At 34.8% G+C, this 12,401-nt stretch overlaps 1 protein-coding gene across 1 annotated transcript; it reads left to right on the forward strand.

Moving 5' to 3' along the window:
* Window positions 1-11,071: 11,071 nt before the first annotated feature.
* Window positions 11,072-12,180, forward strand: LOC129476767 (ribosome maturation protein SBDS). Its single transcript, XM_055269621.2, has one exon. It carries the CDS (start codon window positions 11,213-11,215, stop codon window positions 11,963-11,965), a length of 753 nt encoding a protein of 250 aa, XP_055125596.1. The 5' UTR covers window positions 11,072-11,212; the 3' UTR covers window positions 11,966-12,180.
* The last annotated feature ends 221 nt before the right edge of the window (window positions 12,181-12,401 follow it).

Genomic DNA, 12,401 nt, shown 5'->3' on the forward strand with positions numbered 1-12,401 from the left:
TTGTTTTGTAAGAGTCCTCACAGTATTTATTAAGAGCAGGCCATTTTTTCAATATCTTTCTTAAATTTCTTTTATCTGCTCTCATCAAATTTGTAATAGACAATTTTTCATTTACACAGGAATGTTAATCTGAGACTACCAAATAGGAGACAGAGTGTAGACAAACTTTGTATTCTAATTCTCTCATGGTGACACTGCGGTGGAGAATGAGGGATATGCAAGAGAAACAGTGGCGCAAATAGAATGATTCGTTCTGAATTAAAATTTGGTAGACCACTTCATCTCAGTTCTTTTCTTCAAATCATATTTTATACGTGACTATATAATTGCATTTCCTACTAAAAAACATTTCTTTTCTGAAACCCATTACTGCAATGGGTTTGAATATAAACTGGAAATTAGTATTGAATTATATATCTTTAGTTTAATAAAAGTATCTTTTTAAAATGCTAACACTCCATTTTGAGCTGAAAATGATTTTATGGAAAAAGTCTTTACTTTTATCTTTAGTTCTTATTAATTAGAATAACATTAATGAAAATTAATTTTAAGAATATTGACTAGCTTCTCTTAATTTTTGCTTACATGGAATAGGTGGGATAAATCTGTTTTTGATGTACCACTTAGTCACTAATCAGCCAAGAACTTGAAAGATGAGTGTATTTGCCTTGAGCTAAGACGTATAACACTGTGAAAAGTTTGTAGCATGTTCCCACATGTATGTGGAATTAGTAGAAAAATGACTGATACACAGATGACTCTTGGTGGAGGTGGAACTCCTTAAGAATGCCAGCAGTCATTTTGGATGAACATTAAGGGGAAAGATGGTGACTGTAAGAATGACAAAAAAGTGAGCGTTAAAACTTTGGAATGAATCTTGCTAAAAGTTTTTCCCGAAATATGTTATTCTAGATTCAGAAATCAAAGAATTGTGAAAGTCAAGGTACAGAGGAAATGAGCTAGGAAGATAAGAGTGTGTAATCAGAGAAAAGTTTGCTTGAAGTTGAGATTATGGAGCTGATAACATGACCAAGGGGGCCAGTGGATGAGAAAAATTGAAGTTTAAGATCATTGGAATAGATATTGGAATATATGGAATCAAACAGAGAAATCACTGGAATAGGTAGAAATGTGACATGTTTCAATATAGTGGCCCTACAATTTACAATTCAAAATGTCCTCAATCTTTTTTCTTGTTAATTTCTACCTTTCAGCAAATGGTTTATCAGGTCCCCCTAATTTGTTTCCTAGATTAAGCAATAATATCCATATTTATTTTTCCTAGGTCAGCCACAAAACTTACTCATCACCCCTGTGACTTCCATAGAGATACAAATTTCAAGGAATTGTTCCATTTCATCAAAGTTTTAGAATTTATGGGGATAGAGCTGTTCATAGTATTCCTTTAATATCCTTTCAATGCTCATGGGATCACTAATGATGACCTCTCTTTCATTTTTGATATTGGTAATTTGCTGGGGAGGGGAAGCATTCTAAAATCTGATTAAACCCTAGTCTTTCAGAAGGTATGTCCTGCAGGCTGCGACTTGTCAGGTGATTTATAGTTCCCTACATGCTATGTGAGACAGGAAGACCAGATGAGGCTGAGGACTGGATATTTCCCTCTCCTCCTATGGAAGATTCTGCTCTGGAAAGTTATTTCTCTTTGAGAGCAGGCCTTTATCATCGATACAGCTCTAGCCTATTTCAAAATTCGTTTTTTCCCCTCCTTCCTCCCATTCCAGAGCCAAAAAGACAGTTTTTCTTGGCGCATGTATGTGAAATCTTGGTGGAATTCCTTGAAGTAAAATCCATGTAAGTTTTGGAGCCACTTAAGATTGTGACATCCAGGAGTTTCTTACAATTAACACCAGCACAAGCTCAGTCTCTAGGTCTCAAAATGACCATGTAAGTGTCCAGTTTGTTGATCCAGATGCTTCTGCTCCAGGTAAGCACATTTCAATTGCAGATTGCTGACTTCTTCTGTCTTTCCAGTTTTTAGGGTGACAATTTATCCTGCAAACATTTCTGCTATGTATGAGGACATCACTGATATTCAGCTTGTTCAGCATTTTGTTGTCGTCCTTGTAAGAATGAAGGTAATGACGTCCCAGCTTTTTACATTTTAGAGCTGAAATGAGAATTGGTTGTGTAAATATCTTTAAACACTAATTTCATGATTTTAATACCTCCATTTACAATTCTTCAATGACTCCAATTATGCATAGGATGCATATGAAACTGTAATATAGTATAACTCCATAGTATAGTATAGTATAGTATAGTATAGTATAGTATAGTACAGTACAGTATGGTATAGTACAGTACAGTACAGTATGGTATAGTACAGTACAGTACAGTATAGTATAGTATACAAGCTCCTTAAGATTTGAGCATTGTTTATCTCTCAAGTTAAGATTTTATCATTCCTTGGAGGTCCCTAACCCTAATTTAATATGAAGTTTACAATTCCTTGAATGGTCTAGTCCGTATTTTCTCACCGATTAATTATGCACAGTTCTTTTTTTCTTCAAACAGGTCACCAATCTTTCTGTTTGCCTATTTTTTATGCCTCTTTCAGCTCCAGCATTTTATTTCAGAAATTCTACACATCCTCAACCTTCTTTTCTCTATTATTTGAGCCAATAGCAGTTTATGACTTTTAAATAGAGAATTTATTTTGCTACTGTACATGTTGTTCTTCTGTTCCCCATTTCAGAGAGCAAGAATTTTGAGAAGAGAAACTCTTATCTTTTAATTTTTATCCCAGAGCAGTGGCCAAATGACAGAAAATATAACATGAATATATTTTTGAATGAATCAAATGAAGAAGAGCTAGATTTAATTGGGTTATGGAGTTTAAGGAGATGGGTAAGTAAATAGCACATATTTTGGCTATTATTTCACAGTCTAAAAGGGTGTAAATATATAGTTAGCCCTTTATTCGTGTATTAACATATATAAGTATATACTGCATTGATTCTGGTTGGGGTTAACCTGAAAAATGAGTGAAAATTGATTTTAATCTTGGCTCATAAAACTTAGTGAAGATATTTAGGTAGGTTTTTAAGATCATGTTTCAGCATGACTTGCAAAAAAGTCTTTTAAATAAAAGTCCTACTCAAATAAACTTTTTTCTTGGTATTTTCCCCTAATTATTCCAGTTTTTCCAGAAGCTTCTACTTGCTCTAAAATCTTAATAATTTTCAGTGTACACATTTGTTCATGGCAACGTTACCTTTTATTTTTATTTTATTTATTTATTTATTTTAGAGATAGAGTCTACCTCTGTTGTCCAGGCTGGAGTGCAGTAGCATGATCATAGCTTACTGCAACTCTTGACCTCCTGGGCTCAAGTGATACCCTCGCCCCATTCTCTTGAGTAGTTAGAACACAGGTGTGCAGCCATTATGCATGGCTATTTATTTTTTTTAATTATGTAGAGATGAGACTATGTTTTCCAAGCTGTTCTGTAACTCTTGGCCTCAAGAAATCCTCTTGTCTTAGCCTCCCATCACATTTTGTCTCTCAAAGCAGAACACATGACTGCACATAGATTCCTGTGATCCATGTTTTCATTAAATGGTCTTTGGTCTTAAAGTCCTTCAAGGTGTGTAATGAATGTGCAACCCTTTTCTGAGTTGGAGATTTTGCATTTGAATTACTGAGCCAGCTAGAAGACATATTAAATCAAATTGAACATGATTACTTTCCATTGACTATGTATCAAAATATTCTCTTATGGGTTATTTTAGCAAGGACAGCAGTGAATTATATGTAGAAGAAAAGTTCCTTATACTTATGTTTCAGATATTTTAGGTTGTAATCACGGAAGAGGTTAGCTGTTGTTTTTAAATGACGCCAGCCATGTAATGATGTTATTGCTGCAGAGGATACTCCTTTTAATGATACTGCTTATATTTTTGTTTCACAAATGTTTTAAATTCATCTACAAATAATAAGTGAGTTAATAAAGTGTATACGGAGAGATGACATATGGAGAGATTTGATATCAAATAATTAGTAGTTATTCTTCTTTAAGTTTTATAAAATCTCTACCAATTAGGCAGTGTGTCTCACAAGATGAGGGGTCCACTATTGCACCCATAGTTAACCCCAAACCCAACTTGTATCTGACACCGCATACATCCATCTCCTCTTTTCACCTTGACGCCTTTGCTGATCTCTATTTTATCATTCTTCTTTCTTTTGCATCTCTTTCCTGTCTGTTCAGAAAATGACAACTGTTGGATTATGCTTCTCTGTTTCTTCCTCAATACTGAGGCACTTAAATAAAGTATTTGCCAACTAGGAACACACACAAAAAGACTTGTGCATTTGATTTTAGTCAGTATACATTATGTACACTTCTCCTCCCCCACCCTTAGACAGTTTGAGGCCATATTTCAAAGATTATTTGTGAATTTGCTAAATGGATCCATGTGTTTCATCTGTAAGAGTAATCCTCAATACTGAATAAATATTACAATTATCTGGAGAGTATTGAAAATTAATTATGTTTAGATCTGACCCCATAAATATATTCTTAATTAGTCTAGGGTGTTATCTAGGCATCCAGTTTTTAAAATCTAATCGGATGATTCTAACCTGCAGTTAAAGTTAGGAGTCATTTATCTAATATAAGAAGTCAGATGAAGGTACCAAAGTTGGTCCTTTTTTATTAATAAAACATTACTTTTTAAGACATCCCTCACAGAATAATACGTTGTAGGGTTCGTGGTATACTTAAGTAAATAAAGAATTTAAAAGATTTTCTTTAAATATTTATAAATTCTGATAGTACTGCTGATATTAAACTTCAGCTTCCTGCATTTAAATAATTATGAGATGAACAAAATATATAAAACAACTGTTTTTAGGCATGAACTCCATATTGACCCTGGATTTCTCAGTTAGGGCATTTTTCAAATATACTAGTGCTAGAAAATAAAGCCCACACAGAGAATAGCAACTTTGCTGGGCAGTGGAAGCAGATATTAGACTTCAGGACTATCAGAGCAATTGAAATTTAACAGACCGGGTGGTAGAGAAGAGCATTGCAGAGAAGGAGCACAAAAATAATGTGAAAATATTTCATGGCTTCCTTAAAAATCCCTAATCTGTGTATATGTACAAGAACAGCTGCTAGATGGCCAACGGTAAAACAGAAGTTGTAGAGGCCATACAGTGTTGGGGGAACATTAGACTTCTTACCCAGACAAACATTCTACATTTTAGTGAATATTCCAGGTGAGCCAAACCCTTTAAGAAAGGACCACACGCTACTTAGGTAGAACCAAATTAGATCCACCCAAATTAAGCCTGAAAATATGTCTTGATATGTTCCAAGAGATTTAGGGGCAATTTACTACATGACAGAGCAACAGTAGGTAAAGAAGGCAATGTAATCCAGAAACTCAAAAACATTTCATACTCAATATCTAACATTAAAATAAAAAATACTTAACATATAAAGAAGCAGAACAATTTGACACATTTAATAGTTTATAGTAATTCACAGAAAGATAATCTGTATGTTGTAGATCATAGACAAAAGTTAAAATTAATAAAAAATTAATGTACTAATGACAATGAGAGAAAAATGGGGTAAATGTAAAAAATGTCGAAAATGTCAAGAGTTACAATCTATTAAATATATCAATTGTCTATTTCAAAACTTCAAAATATGTCAACTGAAAACAAATTGGATGGGTTTAATAGCAGAGTAGAACTAACAAAGACTGGGATTAGTAAACCCAAAGAAAAGACATTAGAAATTTCCAAACTATAGCAAAAAAGGAAAATAAAAACAAACTATTAGAGAGCTGTGTGGTATAATTAAAAAAAATCTAATCTATGAGTAACAGAAATATAATAGGGAAAGGAGAAAGATAATGAATAGAAGCAATATTTGAGGAAAACAAAAGGGCTGAGAATTGTCCATAAAAAAAAAGTCAGCAAACTCTAATTAGATCAACTTATGCATAAGAAAATTTGAACACACCGAGGACAATATTCTATAAACCAAAGATAAAGAGGAAATTTGCAAACTAGATTTAGGGCAATGCAAGAAAAATAAATAACTAAACAAGAATTAGAAAGAGATTAGAAAGTAAGAATATCTAGTTTCTGTCATCGCTTTAGCGACTAGTTTCTTAGTAACATTCTTAATGTTGAAAGTTATAAACATAAATATTAATGTATGTGTATATGCACAGATATATATACATACATATGATAAAATATATAAGTTGTAAATATATGTATCTTTAAGTATTAAAAATTATGACTTCTTGGTGGCTTTCCTCTTGTGTGTGTGTATGTATTTTCCAATCTCCTGAAGTAAACATATATTGTCTGTATAATCAGACTTGACAATAAAAGTTCATTTTTCTTATTTTTTGAGATGAGGTCTCGCTCTGTCACCCAGGCTGGAGACAGTGGTGTGATTTCAGCTCGCTGCAACCTCTACCTCCTAGGCTCAAGCGATTCTCCCACCTCAAGCCTCCTTAGTAGCTAGGACCACAGGCACATGCCAACACGCCCAGTAACAGTTATTTTGATGACAATATGGAACCATTTTTCTTAATGTTTCCGTAAGTCTAAAGGCAAGAATAATAGATCAAGTAGAAACAGATTCCTTGCTGAGCTACAGCAGAAATACATTCAGGAAGGAAGAACTTAACTACAAATGAACATCAAGTCACCTAAGTTAGCGGAAGTCTGCCATATAACATTAGTCCTAATCAGTCTACATTTACTTCAATTTTTCTTAGCTGTTGGTGTACTCTTAGTATAAATGTCTCTCCAGTTCCTATATTGCATTCTTCCCAATGTACCTAGAAAGTTGCACACAAATTATAAGGAAAAAAGTTGAATTCCTTTTTTTTTTTTTTTTGAGACTGAGTCTCACTCTATTGCCCAGACTGGAGTGTGGTGGCCTGATCTCGGTTCACTGCAACCTCTACCTCCCAGGTTCAAGTGATTCTTGTGCCTCAGCCTCCCAAGTAGCTGGGATTACAGGCACCTGCCACCATGCTGGCTAATTTTTGTATTTTTAGTAGAGATGGGGTTTCACCGTGTTGGCCAGGCTGGTCTCGAACTCCTGACCTCAAGTTACCCTCCTGCCTCGGCCTTCCAAAGTGCTGGGAGGTGTGACCAGCCAAGAAGTTGAATTCTTTAAATAGTACATTGACATAATCACATCTTGTGATATATTAACTTATGAAATTTTGACATATGAAATTATAAGAAAGGAAACATATAATGAGGAAAGATGTCAATGTTTGAATATGGCACAGGTTGTAAGTGCTCATTATTTTTATTCCTATAGTGGTTCATCTGAAACAAACATTTGCATGTTCTAATGAATCCTGTCTTTAACTTTCTGCACACTCACTTTCGCTGGGAGATGCAGCAGCCATCTCTCTAAGCTAGAAAGCTTATTTCCATATCTGTGCTGTCATTTGGATAATTTTTGAATATACCACAACAAATCTCTACCATGGAGATTTTTAAATAATGGCATGGTTGTTTTAAAATAATGGCATGCCTAATATAATGTGCATTTAGAAAAATGAGGATGGTGATTCACTTCATTTTCTGCTCAGCCTGGTTTCCTTTCTTAAGTAGGGATGATTAACCTTCTCCTCATCTGTGTCCCACCCCAGCAGAACTTAAGCATCTTGCATACATCATTGATATCTATATTACATTTATATTCCCAATCTCTCATGTAGTACATAGCATTGAGTAGGGAGTTCAATAAATATTTTTTGAATGGAAAAATATGAGTTTTATTTTCAACTTAAGTACATTTGATTTTCATCAACATTTACAAAAATAACCCGAAATCAGACCTAGAATTCCAGAGATGTCGGTGTATGTCTTGGGTAGAACTAGGCCATGGAGATGAGAAATAAAACCAGACTATATCAATCTGCTGGTGAATGATTGGAAGTTGTAGAAAAAACTCAACTCTTTCTGTAAGCTTGAGCTCATTAATTAAAATAAGTTTTCTTGCTTAATTAAAAGTGAGTAATTAAGGCAGGTGCGGTGGCTCAGGCCTGTAATCCTAGCAATTTGGGAGGCCAAGGCAGGCAGATCACCTGAGGTCAGGAGTTCGAGACCAGCCTGGCCAACATGGTGAACCCATCTCTACTAAAAATACAAAATTAGCTGGACGTGGTGGTGTGCACCTGTGATCCCAGCTACTTAGGAGGCTGAGGCAGGAAAATCGCTTGATCCCGGGAGGCTGAGGTTGCGGTGAGCCGAGATCGCACCATTGCACTCCAGCCAGGGCAACAGCAGTGAAATTCTGTCTCAAAAAAAAAAAAAAAAAAGGGAATAATTAAAGGCCAGAAATGAAGATAACAGTTACAACCTCATGGCTGCTTTTAAACTTGAGACTGACATTAAAAATAGAAAGACAGCATTTTTATTTGTTTCGATTTTTTTCTCTAGGCTTTTCAGTAGATAGTAATGAGTTCAGCTCTGAGCATATGTGAAAAAATTGTAGCCAGAGAAGTTTAGCATGTAAATTCATTTATACATCAAGTTTATGTCTTATATTCAATTTTAATTTTGAAAATATCACATATTCTTCACTTACTTTTCTGCTCAAAATTTGCAGATTGACGTATAAAATTACTATGTTTCTATTCAAAATACATATATTAAGCAATGTATTTATAAAATATTTCCAAAATTTCATGAGATGAATGCAGATTATTTTAGCGTATTTCCATTTTAAATATAAATATCAAGACCAAATACCAAGCTTTATTTCTTAAAATAAATGTTATTGGCTTCATTTAAATCAGCTGATAATTTTTATATATTTGATATTTAATTCTAAAAACTCTTCAATTAATACTCCTTGTAAATTTTTGTTTGTTAAACATTTATAGTTTATACAAGCTGCATCATATTTTACCTAATCATATTTTACATGTTTCTTGGGGGTTTATTTGAAAGGACGCAATTTTGATGATTAGATATGATTCCAGATAAATGTAAAATTTGCGTATAAGGTTCTAATATGGTAGATATTTTTTCATTCTTCCCTTCAATAAACTTCAAATACAAAATGGACCTATGTGGAGGCAGATTATCACTATTTAATTTGATATTTGAGTATTCTTTCTTATTCAAATTTATTTCAATTATTTCTTAAGAAATTATTCTTAGGAAAATAAAATTACTGAATTTTACTTTCAGGAACCATTCTTGGATAAAGTGACGTATTGTCTATGAGGTCTTTTGTCACACATCAGAATTGTAATTTAAATCTATAAATCAGCTTTTCAATGTGAATTTTGTCTGGACAGGTTTTAACTATCATCTGAAGCAGGTGGAAAATTCTTATCAGGATATAGGTAGACAGATATAAATGACATATACGTATACATATTTATGTATATATGAGTATGTGTGTATATGCATACACACACCCATACATACTTGTATGTATATATACATACATACACACACACATAGATAGAAATATGTGTATATATGTATCATAGATAAATAAATTTCTTAATGTTTCTAGTTATATACTCCTAGGTACATTTTGTTATTTGTCTTCTTAAATTATTTTAGCTACTTTATCTGTAAATGTGGATGGAAATCTGTTAATTTGAGAATTGAGTTATAATACATTATCAATGAGATAATAAACAGTATAGTATCTAGCACAGAAGTCACTCAATAAAGGCTCTTTCTAAAAAGTATTATACACACACAGTTGATAATTCATAAATACAATGATCAAAAATAAAAATGTTTTAATACAAATTATAACACAAGCTCCACCCTACATTTTTCAACTAACCTGTATACTTACACATATAAATATATAAATTATACAGATAACATCTGAAAATACATGAGCTTTACATTCATTTAGCTATTTATGTCACTGTTTTTAAAAACAAATCATAGAAAAGTATGTGAATTGTTAACATTTATTTATTACTGACTTCTCCCCAACTCCCCATTTTAATCAAAAAATGCTTTTGTTTTGAGATAATTGGGCCTAATATACACCTGAAATTTAATCCATTAATACATTTTTGAAAATATTTCTTCTGGCCCAACAGGATGGCTCATACCTGTAATTCCAGCACTTTGGGAGGCTGAGGCTGATGCACTACTTGAGGTCAGAAGTTCGAGACCAGCCTGGCCAACATGATGAAACCCTGTCTCTGCTAAAAATGCAAAAATTATCTGGGTGTTGTGGTGGGTGCCTGTAATCCCAGCTACTGGAGAGGCTGAGGCAGAAAAATAGCTTGTATCCGGGAGGCAGAGGAGGTTGCAGTGAGCCAAGATCGCACCACTGCACTCTAGCTTCGGCAACAGAGGGAGACTCCATCTTGATATATATATATAATTTCTTCTACAGTATCCTGCCTCCTCTTCCTTAGTTTTAGTTATTCATCTTAACTTAGTTTATTGCATGAGATGACCAATGAGGCATCTTAACATAATCTTCAGAAATCTACTTTCACCCTTCATTGGCTAGTTAACTTTGGGAAGGTCACTTTACTTTGTTGAAACTGTCTCTTTGTTTGTCAAATGGTGGTATTGTATACGCGAGTTGAAAGTTCTTTTAGTTCTAGAATTCAGGATTTTTGTTCCTACTTTCTGACTTATGGCTGGGCCACACTCTTTTTTTATCTTTCTTCAAAAGCACATATCTGTCTCTTTAATCATTTAAATTGCTCTTCTCTGGACTTGATTCAATATCTCTGTATCATTTTGCCGACTGAGGTGTCTGAGGTTGGCTGCAGGACTACATATGCCTGTGATTTCTAGGACAGTAAGCTCGTAAGTCAGAGGCAATGCAAACATAAATCTTTTGATGGAACTGCTCACTATAAACTTCATATTGATGTTCTCTTGTTCTTCCAACTGTAACTTACTTTAGTATTTTCTCTTTCTTATATTTTCCTCCACCACTTATACTTATGTCCTATAAAGCCTAAAGATAACATCTTTCCACAGTTTCTATCTATATAACACATTTCAATTCCTCTAGCTACTAAATCAATTTTTAAAATTCATCATAAGTGAGTCGCGGCGCCGCGCACTTGCGGTTGGGTCAGTGCTGCGCGCCGCCCGGTCGTTACCGCGAGGCGCTGGTGGCCTTCAGGCTGGGCGGCGCGGGTCTGTCCTGGTTCGCCGGCTCCTAGGTCTTTAAACAGCCGCGATGTCGATCTTCACCCCCACCAACCAGATCCGCCTAACCAATGTGGCCGTGGTACGGATGAAGCGCGCCGGGAAGCGCTTCGAAATCGCCTGCTACAAAAACAAGGTCGTCGGCTGGCGGAGCGGCGTGGAAAAAGACCTTGATGAAGTTCTGCAGACCCACTCAGTGTTTGTAAATGTTTCTAAAGGTCAGGTTGCCAAGAAGGAAGATCTCATCAGTGCGTTTGGAACAGATGACCAAACTGAAATCTGTAAGCAGATTTTGACTAAAGGAGAAGTTCAAGTATCAGATAAAGAAAGACATACACAACTGGAGCAGATGTTTAGGGACATTGCAACTATTGTGGCAGACAAATGTGTGAATCCTGAAACAAAGAGACCATACACCGTGATCCTTATTGAGAGAGCCATGAAGGACATCCACTATTCAGTGAAAACCAACAAGAGTACAAAACAGCAGGCTTTGGAAGTGATAAAGCAGTTAAAAGAGAAAATGAAGATAGAACGTGCTCACATGAGGCTTCGGTTCATCCTTCCAGTCAATGAAGGCAAGAAGCTGAAAGAAAAGCTCAAGCCACTGATCAAGGTCATAGAAAGTGAAGATTATGGCCAACAGTTAGAAATTGTATGTCTGATTGACCCGGGCTGCTTCCGAGAAATTGATGAGCTAATAAAAAAGGAAACCAAAGGCAAAGGTTCTTTGGAAGTACTCAATTTGAAAGATGTGGAAGAAGGAGATGAGAAATTTGAATGACACCCATCAATCGCTTCACCTCTAAAACACTAAAGTGTTTTCATTTCCGACGGCACTGTTTCATGTCTGTGGTCTGCCAAATACTTGCTCAAACTATTTGACATTTTCTATCTTTGTGTTAACAGTGGACACAGCAAGGCTTTCCTACATAAGTATAATAATGTGGGAATGATTTGGTTTTAATTATAAACTGGGGTCTAAATCCTAAAGCAAAATTGAAACTCAAAGATGCAAAGTCCAGAGTGGCATTTTGCTACTCTGTCTCATGCCTTCATAGCTTTCCAAAATGAAAGTAACTTGAGGCAGCTCTTGTGGGTGCAAAGTTATTTGTACAGTAGAGTAAGATTATTAGGGGTATGTCTATATGACAAAAGGAGGGTCTTTCCTGAAAAAGAAAACATATGATGCTTCATCTCTACTTAATGGAACTTGTGAT

Source organism: Symphalangus syndactylus, chromosome Y (genome assembly GCF_028878055.3).
Source record: "Symphalangus syndactylus isolate Jambi chromosome Y, NHGRI_mSymSyn1-v2.1_pri, whole genome shotgun sequence".
NCBI classification, from domain to species: Eukaryota; Metazoa; Chordata; class Mammalia; order Primates; family Hylobatidae; genus Symphalangus; species Symphalangus syndactylus.

What these genes read in the sequence shown, in the direction of transcription:
- LOC129476767 (XM_055269621.2), top strand. Translation starts at nt 11,213, where the DNA reads ATGTCGATCTTCACCCCCACCAACCAGATCCGCCTAACCAATGTGGCC.